The sequence below is a fragment of the Vombatus ursinus genome, unplaced genomic scaffold, assembly GCF_900497805.2.
Source record: "Vombatus ursinus unplaced genomic scaffold, bare-nosed wombat genome assembly UNPS02014973.1, whole genome shotgun sequence".
Taxonomy (NCBI): domain Eukaryota; kingdom Metazoa; phylum Chordata; class Mammalia; order Diprotodontia; family Vombatidae; genus Vombatus; species Vombatus ursinus.
In genome coordinates, this window is record NW_020954751.1 from 809,924 (window position 1) to 833,209 (window position 23,286).

General features: G+C 40.2%; 1 protein-coding gene across 6 annotated transcripts in view; it reads right to left on the reverse strand.

Moving 5' to 3' along the window:
* LOC114030687 (metastasis suppressor protein 1) overlaps positions 1-23,286 on the reverse strand; it is a 226,735-nt gene that overhangs the window by 51,620 nt on the left and 151,829 nt on the right. For all 6 annotated transcript variants that reach the window (XM_027845552.1, XM_027845550.1, XM_027845548.1 and 3 more), the window contains exon 5: positions 1,678-1,762. In XM_027845552.1, coding sequence (XP_027701353.1) covers positions 1,678-1,762 — 85 coding nt within the window. The remainder of the gene's footprint in view (positions 1-1,677; positions 1,763-23,286) is intronic.

Sequence of the window (23,286 nt, forward strand, 5' to 3'; positions counted from 1 at the left end):
GAACACCTCTTGGTACTTCCTTAAGTCTAGCTGGCACTGTCCCCTCCCTCCCCTCCATCGCAAAGCTGACCTTATTTTAGCTTCCAAATGAGCAGTATTATGTCAAGGACCCTTCGGTGGTATGGTGAAGCCTATATATCCCTTCTCAGAATAAGGTTTTTAAATACATAAAATAAAATACACAGGATTACAAAGGAAATCAACTACTTTGAAACAGTTATCGCAACATAGAGATTAAGCTTTGATAAACTATCAAACTGGTAAAAACATGATGTAAAGGTATATAAGACTTCAAAGCCCTGCCAATCAAACCTTCAATACTTGAAGGGTCTGTAATGGTTGACTCTACTGGTTTGGACCTTAAGCCTTCTGTAAGTTAGTCAGTGGTATTTAAGAGTTGATATGGCACCAGTAATCACTGCTGTTGGGGGCTAAGATTGGTCACTTGAGTTTAGAAGGTCTGAGCAGCAAAGGAATAAGCAGACAGAATGTTCAGACTAAGTCTGTCACCTTTCTGGTGAGCCCCAGAGAGCAGAAGGGGCCCAGACTGCCTAAACAGGGGCAAATTGGCCCAGGTCCATGGTGGAGCAGGTCAGTACTCCCATGCTTATTAGTAGTGGGATTGGGCCCATAAATCACCACTGAGCCCAATCTGGGCGAAACAGAAAGACCTAGTCTGAAAAAAGAGTTAATGTGACCCCTCAAAATTCATCATTTTATGGCCAAGATGGTGCTTAGCCTGTCCAAACTTAGGACAAACTTAGCTAGGCTAGTCCTTGGATGACCATCTCCTTTGTAAGTGTGCCATATCTTTCTCCCCAAACCCCACCCAAAGAGGAGACTATAACCTCTTAACCTTGCTATATCTCCCCCAGTGCCTAGTTCAGTGCTCTGCACAAACTAAAAGCTTAATAAATGTTTAGTAGCACTGAGGAATAGGGTGGGATCTGCCACTCCCACACCCTAAATCTGCCAACTCCCTGTTGTATACAAATTCTCCTTTATCAGCAGTTTGGTGGAGAATCAAGAATTGCTGGTTCAGTCAGTTTCAGGCTTTGCAAAGTGATCGAGGGTGAGGATGATTACCCAGGGTCACCAAGAGAATTCAAAAAGATCAGTGAAATGGCTTTTCACTTGGTCACTCTGTTTAATATGCCTGGGAGAAAATAGCAAAGACTCTTCAAGCAGGAGTGGTCAACAGAAAATATGTGCGTATGTGTGTGTGTGTGTATCTTCTCCATCTGGACATCAGTATTTTTAATCACTTTTTTCTTTGTAGAGGCAATGGGTGGTGCAGAGGAAAGAGTGTTGGACCTGGAGTTGGTAAGGCCCACTTTCAAATCTGGTCTCAGACATGTGAGAAATTTTACCTATGTCTGCCTTAGCATCCTCAACTATTAAGTACCTGGAACTTAGTAGGTACTTTAAAACCATTTACTGACTGATTGAGTAACTGCACCTACCTCCCAGGGTTGTTGTGAGAATACATGAGATAATATCCGTAAAATACTAAGCACAGTGCCTGGAACACAGGAGATATTTAATAAATGCCTGTTTCCTTCCTGTGTAGCTTAACTGTGTGCCTGGTACACAGAAAGTGCTTAATAAATGCTTATTGACTGAATAATTGGATGCAAAGTCTCCTTTGCTATTCTGAATAAACATGTTGTGACTTACCTAGAGAACTGTCTCAGCTTGGTCTCTATGCTTCTGTGTCTCATACACATCCTGGTCAGGGCAGATCCGATTTCTCTGGTACCACCTGAAAACAGAAAATAAACAAGGCTGAGACAAGACAGAGCAAGTATACCAAAAATGCACATCCTCCCATTTAACATCTCAGTTTTAATAAGAGAAAAAAGGAAAATATCAATGCCAATAGTTGAATAACTTGCATAACTTAGATCCTATATAATACTATGATTAATGCAATATCTGACACTTTATTTTTCATATCTGGCTCATGGGGAAAGAAAACCCACACTAAGATATTCAGGAGAGCAAATAATGTTTCTGAAGAAGTCCACGGTGTAATCATTAAAATCCAGTCCCTTGGCATAGAAACAGAATCAAGAGGACAATATCTTCAGCAACAAGGAAGGGGCAGGTTAATTTTGTCAAAAACATCTGGGGAGAAAAATGGATTTAGTTTAAAGTAATAGCTTGACCTGCGGCAGAGAGGTAGCACAGTAGATAAAGCACTGAACCAGAAAGAACTTCATGAGTTCAAAATCTGCTTCAAACACATACCAGCTGTGTGACCCTGGGCAAGTCACTTAACCCTGTTTGCTTCAGTTTCCTTATCTGTAAAAATGAGCTGGAGAAGGAAATGGCAAACCCTTCCAGTATCTCTGCCAAGAAAATCCCAAATGGTGGCACAGAGAGTCATGCACTGAAAAATGACTTAAAAAAAAATAGCTTGACCAGGGAGGGTTTCAGCCTGAAGAAGACACAGGAAAATGGGTCAGCAAGGCTATTTGGATTTGCCAAAAAACAAAAAAACAAAAAAAAACTTATCCCCCCACTCTCTTTTCTTAAATGATTTGTCACGTTCTCTTTCTCCTTCCCTTTCTCAAAAGCAAAGCTTGAATAAGCAACTCTGTGTTAGTTTGGGGTGGAGGAGTGTGGGGAGGAAACTGATTATAATCACAGATGGTAGCTCCACACTGAACATTTGAAGGCCAGGCAAAATTATAAATGTTATGGAAACACTGAAGCTTGTGGGTTCAGCACAAAAAAAAAGTGTCAAATAAGGCATTATTTTAATAGACCAAACAATTTAGGCCTGATTAGATACTAATATATTTCCAAAGCAAAACTCTATGAATTGAAGACAAAGTTAATTATCAGGCAAGAATTACCTCCTCCAGTGTTCTCTGTCCTGTGATCTACCTCCTTCCAGTCCTTATCTTTCTTGAGATCATTGTCATTTTAATTCTGCTTCCCTTCACTAAAGTACCACCCTTTCTCCTTGCCACCCTGTCCCATTCTTCATGGGAAACATAGAGGTGACCCTACGCTCTTGAACTTCATACCAGTAACATAAGCTCTGGCAAGTTTTATACTAGTCTGGAAAGGACCTGGTTCATATGTAAAGGGAGGAAATCAAGCCAGAAGGGGTAGAGGATGCTAAAGATCCAAAGTGGAAAAAAAAAATCCATTGAAGAAGAAGATTTGATTGAACAGGTGGGTGCACAAGGAATTCACTATAGCAACTTAGAGGGACCCTATTCTATACCAATTGTCTAAAGGCTAGTCTAGCTAAAAACTAATGGATCTTTCAGTCACTGAAACTCTCAAAGACCATCAATTATGCTGCAGAGAGATTACAATGTGGATTACGGAGAGGAATATACACACTAATAAAATCACAGGTCCTTAAAGTATTTAAGAAAAAATTCTTTCCCCTTTACCGTGAATACCTAACAGGCTTTCAGTACATACACAGAAAATATATGTATTACAAATATATGGGTGTGTGTGTGTGTGTGTGTGTGATATAATCTCCACTGAAAGCCACAATTAGCTGAGGCAGGTAAGAGAAGTTAAGGATAAATGAGAAAAAGCCACCCTACTCAATATTTATTATACTTTTGTTATTCTACTCCACAAGAATGACCTTTGCACTGAAAATCATAAAACAAAAATGACTAATAAGGACTTAATACCCAAGAAAACTAAGGGGGGAGAGAAGGAAGGAAGGAAGGAAGGAGGGAAGGAGGGAGGGAGGGAGGGAGGAAGGGGGAAAGGGAGAAGGGGGAAGAGAAAGGGAGAGAGAGGGGGGAAGAGAGGGAGAGGGGGGAAGGGGGGGGAGAGAGAGAGAATATTTATTTTGCTTGATTATATATATTTGTTACAAGGAATGTTTTTCTTTTTTCTCCAAATGAACTAGGATGGAAAGAAAACAGATTTCTGCTAATTAAAAAAAAATGAGGGGGTGGTAATGGTGCTGCTACAGATGTAGAGTGTTGCATGCACTTTCAGATGAGGTCATTGTATTAATTTTATTTATTGTTTTCCTTTTTAACAAGAGAGCTCTCATGAAGTAGAGGTGATCTGTAAATGTTTATAATGTAGAAATAAGACACATCAATAAAACTTTAAGAAACCTCTTGCATAATTACAAAAAACAATTTCACCATTAGCAAGATTGGGGAGGACAGCAGCTATTCTGAACAAGATCTGGGGGTTTTAGTTTATTGCAAGCTTCGTGAGTCAGCAACATGATATGGCAGCCAAAAAAAGCTAATGCAATCTTGGGCTACATGAACAAAGGCCCGGCTTCCAGGAATAGGGAAGTGATAGTCCCACTGTACTGGGCCTTTGTTAGGACACATCTGGAGTAACATACTCAGTTCTGGGTGCACTAGTTTAAGAACTATGATGAACTGGACAATGTCATTGGGAAGACAATCAGGATGGTGAATGGTCTTGGGTCCATGTCATGTGATGATCAATTGAAGACACTAAGTGTATTTCTCCTGGAGAAGAACAGATAAAGGGATATACACGGTAAGTGTCTTCAGAAGCTTGAAGGGCTACTCTGGCCCGAACCAAGAGTAATGGGTGGAAGCTTCACAATAGCTAATGTAGACCCAACAATGGGAAAACATTCCTCACGATTCATGCTGTTTGTGGTGGGGTCCCCTTCCTTGGAGATTTTCAAGCAAAAGCTAGATGACCACTTGTCCACTATATAACAGGGGAAATTCCATTCCTGTAGGGGTTAGATTAAATGGCAGCTGAAGTCCCTTCTCACTCTGAGATTCTGGGAATCTGTGATTCTGGGTTCGACTGCATTTCTAATTTTCCTCTCAAAGAACCCTAGACCCTTGTAAGCAAACAGGGTAAAACGACGCAAGGACCTAAGCAGTAACTCTACTTTGGATTCATGTCCATTCAGGGAATTTCATCCATTCAACAAGTGTTTATTGAGTGCAGAGTTGTGGAAAGGGTGCTGGCCTCTGTCCATTATCTCTAACTACAGTCAGGAAAAACTGGGTTCAAATCCCGTCTCTGGCACATGTTTGCTGTGTGACTCTGGGCAAACACCTCAAGGCTCAAAGCCCCAGGCAACTTTTGAAGGCTAAAAATTGTAAAATAAGTGCTGATTTGCCTTCATGAAGGGAGTCACCTCATGGGGGGGGTGTTCTATATCACTTATTACACTCTAAAGGTATACTCTTAAAGTACACTGCTAAGAAATGTGCAAAGCACTGGGCCAGATGCTAGGGATAAAAAGACCAAAAAAAAAAAAATCCCTGTCCATAAGGAGCTTACATACATTCTACTGGGAGGATGTACCAGATGAATCGAACAGTAAGACTATGGTCCAGGACCTTTGAGAGTGTCTTACACTTGGCTATCGGCATGCAGACCATCCAGAGGGGCAGAAGATGGAGCATCTATCCCCTGCTTTCAAATCACAGATGTTCATACAATTTTCACCAGCTTCACAGGGCAAAGCCAGCAGATGGCACTGTTTGCTTAAGTAGAGGTAACTTGCTATAAACAAGCATGAAGAATCTTCTTTCCCCATGGGAAACATTTTATTTTTATTTGGCTGTAGCCCCTCATTTGGCTAAAGGTCAGCTGATTTTCTGGTTAAAGGTCACAAGAGGCAGACTCACATGCTGGGAACTCTGACAGTTTTACTACCCTCACTAGAGAGAATCATTTACACATTAATGGTAAAATCCTGAATTATTTATACTAAGCATAGAATCCTGAAAACTTTCTCTCTTCTGTTACCTGGCCCAGTCTGTTCCTAGTCATAAGACTGTAGAATTTAGAGCTGAATGAAGCCCTATAGGATCGAGCCCTAGAAAGGTGAAAATGTCTTGCCTAAAGTCACATCTGTAGTTATCACATAAGCTATCACACTTGAACAGGAATCCCTTCTACCACGCCCCTAAAAAGTGGTTACCCCAGCTTTGCTCAGAGACCTTGAGTGAAAGAGAGCTCATTGCCTCCAAGTACAAGCCATGGGACAACTCTGATCAACAAGCACATTAACAACTTCAACAAGCAAGTTCTACTCACTGTAGAAATTTGCACCCAACCCCCTCAGACTTCAAATCCATTAATTTATTCAACAAAAAATGTATTGAGCACCTATTATGTGATTAATTTATTAATGTGATTAATTTATTAAAAATTACAGAGCGCCTACTATGTGATTAATTTATCCAAAAAATACAGAGCACCTACTACGTGATTAATTTATTCAACAAAGAAATTACTAAGCACCTGCCATGTGCTTAATAATGAAGGCAAAGTGTCTGGTTCTGAGAATACAAAGATACAAAGACAAGTCTTTCCCCTCTACAAACTTATGTTCCAATGGGGGGAAACAACGTATACATACAATATAAAATACATACACACTATATACAAAGTAATTTGGGGGAGCACTAACACACAAGGAGACCCTGAAAGATCTCCTGTAGGAGATAGAACTTGGGCTGAGGATTGAAGGGAATTGTTAGGGTTTCCAAGAGGGAAGGAGGACGAGGAAGAGCATTCCTGGGATGGGAAGGAGTCTATCATGATTTTAACTGCAGAGCATCTATTTTCATGCCTCAAGCTGGCCATCAAGGGTACCACACCAGTCTGATGTGAGACGCCAGAAAAGGTGGGTTTTCAAGGGTCTTGGGTCTTTTAGAAAATGGTTTCATTGCCAGCCTCCTCCAAAATCATAGAATCTCAGAACTTTTTATTCTATTCTACTCTATTGTACTTAATCATCCTGAGGCATTGAGGTGGTACCTCACTGGAGTCAGAAAGATCTGAGTTCCAATCAGGGACTCAGACACTTCTTTGCTGTGTGACCCTAGGTTAAGTTGCTTAACTCCTCTGTGCGTCAGCTTCAACATCTGTAAAATAGTTATTATAATAACACCTACCTCACAGAGTTGTTGAGAATCAAATGGGAGAACTTAGGGAAAACGCTTTGCAAACAGGAAAATTTTATGTTAGATACTATCACCCTCCTGCAGGCTCCATTCAAGCTATTTTAGGTAAACAGAAATGCAGATATTTACACTCTTACTTGTATTTTATATGACTCCCTTCTATAGAGGGGTTCAAAACCCTAAACAGAAACATTCTCACTCCCCTCAATCTAATGCAGAGTTACTAGGCTATTAATTTCTAGTCCAGTCAGAAGCAGAAAGGCAAGGTGCAGAAAGCACCATTCTTGAGGAGTCATGGGGGTCTGGAGTCTGGCCCTGGGTCTGCCACTAACTCAGGCGAGGGTGAGGCTGCAGGAGTCTCTTGACCTCTCTGAATCTCAGTTTTCTCATCTGAAAAATGCCTTGACTACAATGGTAAGTGGTGTACCTCTTCTGACAAAGCTCAAATTCTGCAGGTGTTTCTCTCACATACACAAGATACCCCAAGCTAAAAACTGCACTGAAACTTTTTATAAAGCCCATGTCCTTAAAAAAAAAAAAGGAATAATTATAGTAACAATTTTATATTAAAAAATTTATAGAATCTTGATTTATAGAATTCTAATTCTAGAATCTGGTTTAAATAACTGGGCAAAAGAATAAAGGGGGAATGGCACTAATCTCCAAAGGGTTAATTTATATTTTCCTGCCTTGTGTCACAATATAGCACTGTATTCACAATCTATGATCCACCAACTCACCTTTTTTTTCCTTCTATGTCCCAGTTCATGTGCTATCTCTTCCTTAATTAATCCTCTGAAAAAAGTAATCCCTCCTTCTTAGCTCTCTCTGGACGCGGACCTCTCCCATGCACTTAAACAAGTTCTGATTTATATTACAGCTATTTGTGTATGTGTTTTCTCCCGCTCCAGGACTGCAAGCTCCTGGATGACTCAGATAGTCATTTTTCATTGACTATTACTGGCTAGCATTAGACTAAAAGACTTACTTTAGGGGCAGCTAGGTGGTGCAGTGGATAGAGCACTGGTCCTGGAGTCAGGAAGATCTGAATTCAAAACTGGTCTCAGACTAGACAGATACTCACTAGCTCTGTGACCCTGGGCAAGTCACTTAACCCCAAATGCCTCAAAAAAAAAAAACTTTAACAAACATTTGTTAATGAATTAATTTGAGTTGATTACCCCATTCCCCAAGCCAAAAGTACAAATGTTCCACTTTTAACTCTTAACATGAGCATACATCAATCAAAGAAAATAAAGGTATATGTATTATTAACCTTGATATTAATTTCTCTAAAGGTTGGAGATTAAGGGGCAAACCAAGCAAGAAATGGACAGGGAAGAGACCCTCCCTGCTTAGCACAGTGGCCGGGACATAGTAGGTGCTTAACAAATGTTAGTTGATTGACAACTGCTTAGTCCTTATAGGCAAGTCATTTTTCTGAAACAGTTTAGAAATAGATTAGGATATGGATAAATAACCTCTCCCCACATTTCTTTCCAGCTTTATGTCTGGAACAGTATGCTCCCAGTAGGATTGCTACATAGATATTTACAGGACTAATCAATAAGAAAATGTCTTGACATCATCACTTTCTATACATGGTAAATGCAAGTCTCTTCTGCAACTCTTCGATTGGTCAACTGAAGGGTCTGACTTGTGTTGTGTCTTCACTAACCTACCTCATAGAGGGCACTGCAGAGTTTGCAACCAATGGTATACTCTGGCACCATCATTAGTAATGCCTGCTGTGTGCAGTGCTCTGTGTTTGGTACTGGGGAAGGAACAAAATGTAGGTAAGACACTTTCCTGTAAAGTTTGATATTTATTGATCCATAAGAAACCATCCAGTTGGGGAGGGAAGGCACAAATGCCTCCCCCTCCCCCATAAAGGACAACTAAACATATAGCAATGTAATAAATGGTATAGACCTAAGTTCTATAGGAATTTGTAAACACGATGGAGCATGTCAAAGCCATCTGGTCTAAGTATGGGAAATCATATGGACAGATTACATTGGGTTCTAAAGAAGCCTAACAAGGGGCAGCTAGATGGCACAGTGGATAGAGCACTAGCCCTGGATTCAGGAAGACCTGAGTTCAAATGCGACCTCAGACACTTGACACTCACTAGCTGGGTGACCCTGGGCAAGCCACTTAACCCCACTGCCTAGCCAAAAAAAAAAAAAAAAAAAGCCTAACAAATAGAAATGAGTGGGCTTCAGTTTCCTCATTTGTAAAATAAGGCTGTTGACCTAGACAGCCTCTAAAGTCCCTTCCAGCTGTAACTTTATGACCTGTGTGACATTCCTTTCCCCACTATTCCCCCCGCCAAACGATACAAAGATTTTTTTTTCTCTCACCCCAGCCCCACCTCTAAACTCCAATATAATTTCCGTGGAAACAACTGGGCCAGAAATCTAAGTACTACTGGCTGTCTGAAAATCAACCAGAAAAGCTTTCACAGCTTAAGCTATTTGCCAAACACCAGAATCAAGGCAGTTGTGATAGCTACAATTGGTGATGGCCTGAACAGCCTCCCCACCCTTGGGTTGGGCATGTGCTGATTATCATAGTCAACAGAATACCACACTCAGCACTCTATACCCTGTACCGTAAGTCTTCTGATCCCCAAGCTGGTAACCAGGAAACACATTCCTAGGTCATATGCTGGACTCGAATCCAGATTCTGCTTGTGACACTAACTGTGTGACTCTGGGCAAATCAATCAACAAACATTTGTTAAGTGCCTATTGTGTGTCAGGCACTGTGCTAAGGGTTGGGGATGCAAAAAGAGGCCAAAAAATAAAAACAACCCAAACCAAACCCAGTTTCTTTCCCTCAAGGAGTTTACATTTAATGGGGGAGACAACAAGCAAACCAATATACAGACTACATAAGACAAACAGAAAATAGTTAAAAGAGGGAAAGCACTGAATCTCTTCTATGTCTCAGTTTCAACATCTGCAAAATGGTTATAGTATTAATATCTACCTCATGGGCTTGTTATGAAGATCAAATGAGATAACATATATAAAATGCTTTGCAAACCTTAATGTGCTATATAAATGCTAGCTGTTACTATTAATAATAATTATTAAAGTAATAATCATCATTATTGTTGTTGTTAATATTTCATCCAGATGAGGGAGCCCCTGTTAAATATTATAGTTCTCTCCCTGGCCTAGATCTCCCACAAGGAGTCCGGAATTACTCAAAGTTGGAAGGGGAGTCTTGACAGCTGGATCTGGTAAAGATAATCATTGCTGACATTAATATAGTGCTTAAAAGTTTGTTATTGTTGTTGTTACTGTTGAGTTGTTTCAGTTGAGTCCAACTCTCTGTCACCCCATTTGGGGTGTTCTTGGCAAAGTTACTGGAGCAGCTTTGCCATTTTTTTCTCCAGCTCATTTTTACAGATGAGGAAACTGAGGCAATCAGGGTCAAGTGACTTGCCCAGAGTCACACAGCTAGTAAGTGTCTGAGGCCAGATATGAACTTGTGAAGGTTAGTCTTCCTGACTCCGGGACGAGCACTTTATCCACTGTACCTCCTAGTTGTTTTAAAGTTTACAGATCACTCTACAGCCACTGTTTCATTACAACCATTTACATAATGACCTGTGATGTAGATTCTACAGGTAGATAAGGAAACCGATGTATGAGAAAACCAGATAATGTCAACATCAATTGAGATACTATAATGTTTAATGAAAACAAATGAATGCGACGTACTAACTGAAGCTTGGCAAGGCCAGATGAAACTTACCTCATCGAGAAACACTCATGCGGCCACCTATTTGTTCCTTTCAATGTTGTACACCTAAGAGTCAACTCTCTCAGTACTCTTGGGGACTTCAGGACCAGAGAGAACAAAATTCTGTTTCTGATCTTAGATCAGCTCCCCCATAAACAAGACACTACGCACCAGGCACAAATTAAAATGATTAATGCTGATTGTGAATGGCAAGGGTACCATGGTGATGGGCACTCGAGAAACGTACTTTACATATTAATACACACAGAGGAAATAGCACATTAGAAGTTGGGGAGGGAATACAGAGTGGGTGTAAAACAAAAGCCTGGGGATGAGGGAGGGGGCACAATGGAGAAAGGAAGTGATGCCACGGCACCAATTATCCAGAGGAGAAGAAAAAGGCTTTGGGCAGACTGAATCTACCCAACTGCAACATGCCATAATGACTTTGTTATTGGATGTGGACAGTAGTAAGCCATCAAGTGGCATTGTTCTGTTATTCTAAACCTCCTCATTTGCAGGCAGCTCCCATCCCGCCCCACAGCAGGCAGCTAATGGGCATATACAGTCAGTTGGTCCATCTTGGGGGCAGGTGGCGAGTGTGAATAGAAAAGGCTGCACTGTCACAGAAGGAGGAGGGGTGAGAGGAAGCCAAAAGGGGAGGTGGGTGTGGGTGTGGGAGGGGAGCTTTATCCAGAGCATGCAGCTACAACAAAGTCACTGAGCACTCCAGCTTCCCATTTACAGACTAATGTTGTTGGAAGGCTAATTAAGAGTCAGACAGAACCACTGGACAGGAAAATGCATTTTGAAAATCTCAGCACGTGCCAGATCGGAAAGGTCAGGGCTATTCGCTTAGAGCAGCAACATGTGGCCATTCCTGTAAGGATGCTTCACTAAACTTATAACCGTGGAACCCTGGAAGTCAGACACAACCTTCACCAAAGCTTAGCCTCAATAGTGGCTTCTTCCAAGTTGCCGTTAAGTGGTTGTGACTATACCCCTGGCTTCCAAGCAAAGAGCTGGTAATAGCCACCTGGTTCTGTTCTAGAAACGAAGGAAATATTCTGTTTGCCATTAAAGGACAGTTAATTTAGAAACATAGACAAACTTTCCCCAAAAGCCAATACAGCCTAAGCCTTCTATCCCATCGAGATTCTTAATTTATATTAAAAATAAAAACACCTCGCTTCACAGTCCAAAATTCAGCCCAATTCAATTCAACAAGCATTTATTAAGCCCTTGCTAAGAAGCAGGCAGCTAAGTGGTTCAATGGATAGTGCTTGCCATGCAGTCAGGAGGTCCTGAATTCAAATACAGCTTCAGATATTTAGTAGCTGTGACCCTGGGCAAGTCACTTAACCTTTGCCTCAGTTCCTCATCTGTAAAATGAGCTGGGGAAGGAAATGGCAAGCTACTTCAGTATCTCTGCCAAGAAAACCCCAAATAGGGTCATGAAGAGTGGGACATGACTAAACAGATAAAAAGAAACAGTAGGAACCAGGCACTGTAGATACTACAACAAAAATGGAATAGTGCCTGCCCTCTATAAGTTTACATTCTACCCAGGGGGAAAATCTAAGAAGAGTCAGATAAAGTCTGAGGGAAAGGGGATGAGTCTACAAGTATGAGAATGCTCTAACAGCGATAGTAAATAAGACTATGGATGGACCAGAATCAGTTTTTATTTTGAAAACCAGCCAGACTTTTTACAAAAATATATAGAATTCTGTGGTAACTTAAAAAAAAATTACCACTAATTTCAGAAGCAAAAAAATTATTAAAAACAGGTCCTTGTCACACATTATACTCTACATATTTCCTTTAAATTTCTAAATTAGGGCCTATTTATGTAAGAAAGGGGTGGCAATGTCAGGGAATGAGAGGCATAAGCTATTGCACGCTACTAATGACTCAGATAACAAAACATCCCACTAAATCACAAAAGCTGAACAAACACTTGGGGTTTGAGGGCAGTTTTTAAGCAAAGGAAAAGGCCACCATATGTCTTGTAAGAATAGTTCCTCTCTCCCCAATACACACAGAAGACTATAGGCTCTGGGGAGGAGGGCCAAAAAGAGGCAGCCCCAAACCAGTCAACCCCTTTGTGATTTTCACTTGGGTACCAGCCAGGAACTGACAGAAGGTGGCTCTGTTTGAGGCTGTCAGTCATAATAATAGCCTCTCCCAAAGTTCTTCAACAGAGGCGTCTCCAACCCGACCTCAATGCTCAGAACGCTGGGCATCTTTAAACTCTTTATTCAGTCTCTGATCTCTTTACTGAAACTACACAAAGTAAAACAGTCCTGGAGCCACAGAGGATGAAACAAAGGCCAGAGGGTGAAATCAACTCAGCAAGGTGGAAAGGACATAATAACAATAACGATGATGATAGCTAACATGCATACTTTGAGTACTTTAGGGTTTCCACATAGGTTAACTCTTTGGATCCTCAAAAACACCCCGGTCAGATAGGGTCTAGTATTATGCCCATTTTACAGATAAGGAAAGCAGCTGAGAGTAGTTAAGTCACTTGTACAGGCTCACACAGCTAGTTGTGTCTGAGGCAAGATCTGAATTCAAGTCTTCCTAAATCCAAGTCCCACACTCTGCCCACTGTACCACTGAGCACATCCTGAGAAGCGGCCACATGGCCACTGCTTCAGAACACCTCTACTGACAAAGAAACTTCTACTTTGTGAGGCAGCTCCCTTTCAGGATGGCTAAGCAAGGACTTCCTTCTTCCTCTAACTCATAATACATAACTCCGTGAGGCCCTCCCAAATAAATTAGTTCAACTTTCTACTACTTGGAACTATGTGTTTCATTCACAAAACAATACTCTCCACCAATTGTAAACTGGTTTTCATTTAGGACACCCAATCAAATCATTTGGCTACCAACCTGAAACTTGGGCTATGTTGTCAGACAATGTCTTAACTACTCCTTAAGAAGATGGTGTACAATACTGGCAATTATCCTCAGAGCAGGCAGGAAACATCTTTCAAGCTTAGCCCACTCAAATGTAGATTTCTGCTTGTCAAATCTGAGTCACCACTTTTGTACGTTTGTCAAGAGTGACACAATCCACCCAAGATGTGCTCTCCATGATACAATCTTTCACTTTTCTCGGACTAATAATGTTTCTCCTGGATAAGCTGGTTAACAAATACTGAAATAATTACAACAAAAAGGAAACTGGTTTCCATTTCTCACTCCAGTTGATATTCACTGCCCCAAAGGAATACAGGCAAGAAATAAAGAGGCCTGCTAACTAGATGGGGTTATGACCATGTATCAATGACTACTGACTAAAACACGATGCACAAGCCAGGGCCCTCAGTAAACTCCAAACAGCCAACCATAACTAGCTAGCCTCTTCTCTATTCCTTTCTGCCCTCTATTGTCTGTCTGACAGGATACAAAAGCATGAGATTTCCCTTCAGGAAATCACTTTTAAAGACACCCTCCACCCCCCTGCCATGTTTCTCTCTACATTCATTTATTTTTATCTCTCAAAGCCAAAGGCCAACACATTCTTACCACCCCCTTCTGAAGCGACAAAGGACAACACCAGAAAGGCAGAGCAGCCCTTTACCGTTACGATTTTATGTCATGAAGCTGTCCAGGCAGGTCTTTCAAAGCCCTTCTCAGTATAAGGTCTATAAATGCAGAGAATAAAATATCTAGGATTACAACGGAAACCAATTATATTGAAATAAAGATGCAATTTTCCCCCCATTCAAGTTCAAGGACCACCTTAAGTCTATACACAGAACCAGGTGGTGGGGGTGGAGGGGATGAACTTTAGGTTAAAAACCCTTGAGTTAAAGGTTCAATAAATTGAAAAATGCTCAGGCACTTCATGATACACAAGTGGAACAGTTGACAAGCTCCATAAGGCCCAGAATCAGGTCTGACCTTGACTCTGGATTTCCCTTAGAAAGGACCATAGCTCCGTACACGCAGTAAGCACAAACATGGGACCAAGTGAATCTGTAGAACTCTCACTACCATGTTCAAGAACTATCAGGACCTCCTCTAGGATTGAGCATATAAATTCCTTTGGCATTTAAAACCCATCCCAATTTGGCACCAGCTAATGTTTTTAGGCTTACTGTACATAAATTGGCCTTTGCCCTTCCATATATACTCACACTTAGGGCTGTCCCCCATGCCTAAATATGAATTCCCTTTTCATTTCTACACTTCTGAATCCCTAATTTCCTTCCCTATAGTCCATTCCTAGTAGAATATAAACACTCCTTAACAACAGCCTAATAGTGCCTGGCATATAGTAGGTGTCCAATAAATGCTTGATGATACACTGACCCTTTTAAAATTCAGCTCAATTGACATCTCCTACAAGAGACCTTCCCTGATCCCCTCTCTCTGGGGTTAGTACTCTCCTACCTGAACTTTGTAAATATCTGTATCTATCAATATATATGTTATATCCCCTCAGCTGACTGTAAACTTCTTAAAACCAGGGGGAGGTAATTCCTTTTTTGTCTTTGCTAAGTACAGTAGGTGCTTAATGAATACTTCTTGAGTGAATGGCTCTATATCGGGAAATTTACTTTTTTAATTTATTTTTTGTAAATCCTAAAGTACTGTAAAATTGTGGGCATTTGTGAGCAAAATTTGTGACATTATTATTGTCACACTTATTTCTAGACCTTCAAACCCACAGTTCAAGGTACTGCTCTTAAAAATCCCTAAGCACCTGAAACCCAAGCACTCGTTTCACCTTGACAGCCTTGCTGGAGGACTGCCTACCTCAGCATTGCATCACAGAAGCTATCTCAGCATGCTTCAAGCTGCCATGTTGGTGAGACTGTACCAGGGAGTAAACTAGGGATGCCATCTGCTGCCGCACCAACGTGTGGAGGTCAGTCACCACAATTGGCACCATGTTCCCCATGTGCTTCCAGCCTTGGATTCAACCAAGAAGTCCAAGAATATGCCTCCTCCTCACCCCCCCCATCTGCCATGGCTACAAATTCTTTGGCTTCACACTTTTTTTGTAAGCCGTACTTTCCTAGGAATGATCATAAGTGTCTAAAGGTTCCTCGTAGCTACCTAAAGAGTCTAAAACAATTCCTCGTAGGCACCTGTGCAAGGAGCACTATTCTTACCATAGAAGGCAAAGAAGACCAAAGCTGTCCACACTAGAACATCAACGTTCACCCAAGAACACTCAACAATCTAGGTGGCACTTTGCCCAATATTTGGGGTTACATAGGCAACATGGCGCTTCACCTACCCCACCAGAGAGGCTTACAAAGAAGATTCAGTCCAGCCTTTGAAAAAAGACATAATCACAACTGATGATCCTCCATCTCTCCTCTTCCCTCCTAGCTTTGTAAAGCAATTCAAACATAAGTGGAAAGCTTAGCCTCTTCTATATTGTGCCTATGATTTTCCTATGACAGAGAAGTGGTGTCAAACTCAAATAGAAATGAGGTCATTAAACCATACATAAGAATCCACATATGAACTTTGAAAACTACATATTCACATGATCTATGTTCTACTGCAGGCAGCTAGGTGGCATAATGGATAGAGTGCCAGGCCTGGACTCAAGAAGACTCATCTTCATGAATTCAAGCCTGGCCTCAGACACTTATTGGCTATGTGGCCTTAGGCAAGTCATTTAACCCTGTTTGCCTCAGTTTCCTCATCTGTAAAAATGAGCTGGGGAAGGAGATGGCAAACTACTCCAGTATCTCTGCCAAGAAAACCCCAAACTTGAAGACCAAGAAGCAATTCTAATAACACCATGTTCTGTTGTATTTTTTGTTTATTTTGTTAAATATCTCCTAATTACATTTTAATCTAGTACATTCTCTGGAATGCTGCAAAGCATGCCTGACACCTCGGTGAGAAAGTATTCACTTCTCTTGCAAGAACAACCCCTTAGGCCACCAATGCTGTGTTTTCTCATTTTACTTTCTCCACTAGATGGAATTACTAATGGAAGTAGAAGCAACAGAGAAGTTGTTTGTGCTCCTAATGAGTATTTTATTTTTACTCTACCCAGGGGGGTTACGTATAATCAGTCTGAGTCCAGTTCCTAGTGAAATTTCTTTTTTTTCCTTCTTCAGGCTAATATGCTTTTCTTCTCAATTGGATAGGAATGCAATCAGTATGGCAGAGCATAAAGAAGGTTAGATCTGAAGTCAGAAGACCTGGGTTCAAAGTCAGTCCTGAGGAGCAGCTAGGTGGTGCAGTGGAGAGAGCACCGGCCCTGAAGTTAGGAGGACCTGAGTTCAAATCCAGCCTCAGACCAAACACTTGACACTTACTAGCTGTGTGACCCTGGGCAAGTCACTTAACCCCAATAGCCTAAAACTAAACAAAACAAAACAAAGTCAGTCTCTGAGGGGTTATATTACTGTTATATTACACTCCCTGTGTAACCACTTCATCTTGAGATTCCATTTCCTTCTCTATCAAATGAAGGTTTTGGCCTACAAGGTCACCAAAGTCCCTTCCCACTTCAGGTCTATAATCCTAAGTAAGCAAATGCTACATGTTTCTTCAGGGCAGCTATGTAGTGCAGTGGATAAAGTACCAGGCCTGGAGTCAGGAAGACTCATCTTTCTGCATTCAAATCCGGCCTTAGACACTTACTAGCTGTGTGACCCTGGGCAAGTCACTTTACCCTATTTGCCTCAGTTTCCTCATCTGTAAAAATGAGCTAGAGAAGGAAATGACAAACCACTCCAGTCATGATGCCAAGAAAATCCCACATGGGGTCATGGAGGGTCAGACACAATTGAAAAATGACTGAACAACAACATGTGATTCCTCATTACTTTTCATTAAAGAACAGTCGTCTCATTTGATATTTTTCACTGATGGCTGCATAACCACCACAATGACAATGATGACAACAACCTTACATTCACAGAGTCTGTCTTTATAATCTATAAAGCACTTTCCCATCTATTATTTCATCCTATCTCACAACGCTCTTGTGATCTAGATAGGGTAAAGAAGTATTATTCTTTTCTCATAATTCTCTCCTTTTGCAAACTCATCAGCTTCCAAGAGTTCAATTATCACCTTTATGTGAATGGTTCCCAAATCTATTTTTCAAGTCCATAACCTCTGTCCTATGCTCCAGTTCTCCATTAAAACCTGTACGCTGCCAGATGGGGTTAAAATTTAGAACTCAAAATCTTGTGGAAGTAAATGTTGAAAACTAAAAATAAAAAAAATTTTTTTTAAATTAAAAAAAAAAAAGAGCTGCATGCTGCATATCTCCTCCTGGATGTCCCATCAGCTTCTCAAACTTAAGATGTCTGAAACTGCACTATCATCTTGCCCACCAAGCCTGCCCTCCTTCTAGATACTCCTATTCCTATGCAAAGTGGCACCATCCTCCCAATCACCCAGATTTAAAACATCACGGTAATTTCTGATCATTCCTTTCCTTCCTTCCCCACCATCCAGTAAGACACCAGCCCTGCAGATTCTACATCCATATTAACCCTGCCTGCTCCTCTCCACACACACCTGTCACAACCACAGTTCAGTTCATCATCCCCTCTCACCTGGACTCGTAGAAAAGCCTCCTATAGCTAGTTTCCCTACCTTCGTCTCTCTCTTCCACAATCCACCTGCCTTTATTTTATCTTCCCTCCCCTAAAAGGACTTAGGGCAAGAGAGAGTCACACATGTGCTAAATCTTTGGAGACACAATTGACTCACATAAGAATCCTCAACTTTTCAGAGGAAAATTTCTCAATCTGCCCTGGTATTTTATCACAAGAGCAGGGAATTTCAAGCAGAAGACTGAGGACCATTTCTTGGTCTTTGAGGACCACTCTATGGTAGGTTACAATGGGGACAATAATAATTATAGTTAAGGGTTATAGTGGATTTTAAGGTTTGTGAAACACTTTACATACTATTTCACTTGATCTTTATAGCAACCTGTGAGATAGAGGCTATTATTATCCTCATTTTACAGATGAGGAAAATGAGGCTGAGAAAAGTTTTTAAGAGACTTGCCTAGAATTACAATTCTGAGGCAAGATTCTATCTCAGGCCTTCTTATCCAAAGTCCAGTGTTCTGTCCATTACACTGCCTATGGAGCTCCCTTGGCTAGCCACTAAAGTTCCTACCAACTATAAAATTCTGTGACCCCATTTTCCTGATGAGGAAACAGATTCAGAAGTTAAGTGACTTTTCCAAGGTTACATGGCTAATAAGAAGCCCTAGAATTTGAATTCCAGTCTTCTGATTTTATACCCAGTGTTCTTTCCACAACATGTTGTTTCCCTACTTTTTATTTAATTATCCTTTAAAAATTTTTAATATAAGCTCTGTAAACATAATAAGTAAGCTTGGCATGGTGGTACATGCCTGTAATCCTTGCTACCTGGGGAGCCCAGGTTGGTGGATTGCTTGAATTTGGGAGTTCTAAGCAACAGCAGGTCTAAAGCTAATCAGGTGTCTGCAGCAAATCTGGCACCACTACTCAGGACTGGAAAGCCACCAAGCCGCCCTAAGGAGGAAAAACTGGCCAGTGCAGGTCTGAAAAAACAAGCAGGATAAAGTCTCCATGGAGATTAGGACTGGAATCAGAGCTGTACTTCCAGCCTGGGTGAGACCAGGAGACATCAATGGAAAAGAAAGAAAAAAAGACAGAAAGACAGAGAGAGGGAGAGAGAGAGTAAGGAAGGGAAGAAGGGAGGGAGGGAGGAAAGGAGAAAGGAAAAGAGGGAAAAAGGGATGGAGGGATGGAGGAAGGGAGGAAAGCAGGAAGCAAGGAAAATAGATAGAAAAACAAATAAATGTAACGAGTAGAATTATAGTTTTAAAATTCTAGCTACCTTATTTGGAAATAATCCTTTGTAGAAAATGGGAGAAAAGCTCCACATATCTAATGTTTTCTTCTTTTCACACTTCTCAAGAAGGAAATATCTATCTACTGACACAGATAGAGAATGTGATAAAAGCTTCTGACCTAGCAGACTGAAGCCTGATGTTCCCCTCCTCACCTTTCTTTTCTCTTCAGGGATATCTTAAAACCTTAACTTTTTTTTTTAAAGGGGACCGTTGAGGAAACTCTGCCAACACCTCTTAAAATGTTCCGATATGGAAACAGGATTAAAAGCTCTTCCATAAATTAAAAAAAAAAGCCAAGGTCCCCAAGTGACCTTGAGTCTGACACAAGTAACAGAATTCAAATAAGCCAAATGCCAGTTATGATTAAAAAACATAGTTATTTCAAATCTGCGTTTGCATTCAGATATATGCTAATCTACTGAAGAAAGAAGAAACTGCCCAGAGTATGGACTCATCTCCCACTATCTCAAAATAATAATCATAAAAGTATATTAACTATCATCATCACCAAAGACATCCATATTGTTTTAAATACTTGATGTCAGTTGAGCTTTACAACAGCTACATGAGCCTTTAAGCACTACAGGTAGCTATTACTCCCATTTTTATAGATGAGAACACTGAGCATGAGAGAGTCACAGTGACATGCTCTAAGTCACACAACTAGTTTAGGAGACTAGATTGAAAACTACGTCATCGTGTTGCTAAGACTGGCGTTCTATCCACTATGCTCTAATGAGTCTACAAAAAGAAAAAAAATCAAAAATTCAACTCAACAATCATGAGGTGCTCACTGTACAAAGCACAGGGAGAATCAAAGTTTGGATGAGTTTCTATCCTTGATCTCATGAACTTATCCACAGGATAAGTCTCCACCAAGACCATGGAGAGAAGCCTGGCTAGAGAAAGCTGTGCTCAAACCTTCTTCAAAGTAGAATGCTACTTTGGAGTATCATCTGAAGCTGAAGGTGAAGTCATGGTCTAAAACTGGATTAAAACAGAGTAAGGCAAGGGGTTTACTTCAACAGGAGCAGAAATCTATGCTCTCACATGCCAAACAACTGCATCCTGTAAAAAGACCATCATCTGAGAATGTGGAAACATCAATTTGTGACTTATTTCTGCTCCTAGAAAACAATCAGCTAACAACCACAGGGACCGAATTTTTAAAAGTATACTCATCTATGTTAGGATTAGTGGCAGAAAAATCTGGGAAAATAGACAGAAAGCTGACAGGCCCAAGGACATACATCCTGGGCCATTTAAAAAGGGTTTAAAAAAAAAAAGACTTAGAATGGAGTCTGAAGGAAAGGATGTCACTGGAGAAACCTTGGTCCTTAGCACAGACAAGCAAAAAACTCCTATCTACAGCCCTAAATTAATCTTTTCTTGTTTATCTTCATCTCAAATGCAATGGGGAGGAAAATACTGGCTTCTAATCTAATTCTTGGTGATGTTCTCAAGATAAATTGAACTGAATTAAATACATGAGATAACATGAAATGCTCTGAATGGAGAGGCACAATAAATTCAAGGTAATAATTATAAAAGCTCTGAAGTCAGAAAGAAAAATAATGGACAGAATCAATTTTTTAAAAATCTCAACTGATGAATTTTCACCCTCTTTTAGCAACTCTTCCCTCCACCGTCCCTGTGGAAGTGAAAAGGAACAGTCAGTCAGTAGATAAACACTTATTAAGCATCTACCCGGCAGCACCATAGGACTGAGGTCCTGCATGCTAAGAATCACATAATTCTATAATAGTATATATAATAGTAATCTAACTGTTGGTAAGATCACAATCAACCAATTCACACCATCCCAGAGAAACTGAAAATATCCATAATGTTGACTTGCTCACTATAATTATAACCAGAAGGAAACCTTTCCAGAGATGGAAAGCATGATTCATCACAACTTTTCTGGGGTTGTGGTTCTTTGTTGCATGATTCAGAGTTCTTAAGGTTCACTCGGTTCTCTTTTACAATGTTGTATCAAATGTATAAATTCTTCTTCCGGCTCTGCTCATGTCACTGCATCGGTTCTTATAAGTCTTCCCAAGTTTCTCACCGTCGATCCCTTTGATTGCTTTCTGCAAGAGCTGAGTCAAACGGCTCCAGATATGGTAAACAGTGCACGACATCACTAAGAAAAATGAAGCTGACTGTATTTTAGACATCAGTTGGTTACCAATGTCGTAGGAACTTGAGAAGTGGCCTTCAGTGTCCCCACAGATCTTAAAGCAAATAACCAAAGGAAGCACCAACTTTAGAAGATAAAATAAAAAAAGAGGACACACAGCTCCAACTGTGCCTATTTAAAGAACCTGTTGACTCTGAAAAATGGGAAATGAAAAGTAAAGACTTCAATGGTTGCAAAATGGTCACCACCAAACACAAGTAAGACAGAGTTCCCAAAACTACCTCAGGCAACAAATAGTTAGGACAGACATTATGGCAAGGGCAACCCTAGTGTGGAATACAATTTCTTTTATAAAACATTAGGGGAGAAGGTATAGCTTCAAAAAACAGTGGGAAAACAATTAAAGGAAAAATATAAGCCTGTATTAAGATCTTCAGTGAAGTCAAGTCCTCCCAGGATTGTGCTATGATGAAATAGAACAAAGAGATGCAAAATTAAGCAGATCTGACAGAGGTTTTTTGTTTTTTTTTTTCTTTTCCTAAACGGTAATTTACTCACACTGATGGAGGTCATGGAACTACCACATTTAGACATTGCCATCTCAGTCCTCTATGTGATGATCAATCGATCTACTGATTGATTAATTAATCTATCTATCTCTATATATGTGTGTATGTATATTATATATATGTGGAAATAAGTGTGTGTGTGTGTGTATGTATATATATGTGTGTGTATATATATGTGTGTGTATATATATATATGTATATATAACAGGCCCTTAAATCAGGGCATGAAATTCCAGTGTCAGACAACTTGGAATATTCAGTCCAAGCAAAGCAAAAACAATGGGGTGATGTTGCAATGAAGAATGTTACCAATCAAGTGAATAAAAGAATCCTGAGCCACAAGTTGAGGAGTTTAAGCTGGAGAAAGTCACAGTTGTTAAAATTCCATGACTGTTAGTGAACTGACAGCATCTGTCAGGCATTTGTGACAATCAGTATGCCTTAACTTTCCTTGCAAATTAAGTTCGGCTTGGCTATGCCTGTATATATATATAGATAGATAGACAGATAGATATAGATAGATAGATAGATATATATATATGCATGTATTAGTGGAAATGTCATATAAGAAGATAAAGAACAGCTGAACCAGGCCAAAAGCATAGAGAGGAAATCTGTGATGAAGGTGACAAAGGCCTACAAGATCAATCCTTAAGATATTTCAAAGATATAGCTATAGCTGCTTCCTGACCTCTATAAAAACTATAAGAATAGCTGAAAGCATCCTCAGTGAAGAAATGAAAAGGGAATATCATATATAAGCTTTTATGAATGATTTTTTAAATAATAGATAAGATTTTTTAGATCACATGCCTGACTTAGAGTGGAGGACACAATATCTGTCTGTTGTCTATTAATTTTTTAAAGTCACTTAACTTAAGAAGTACATCCTTGAAAGCTCTCTTTAGACAAGATGTCTCCAAAGTATACATTAAAAAGATTCAAAACTGAGAGACGTGACTGTGGAGAGAATTTTATTTAATAATTCATTGATTATTACAATCCAATGAGGTACAAAACAAGTAACACTGTGAAAGATGT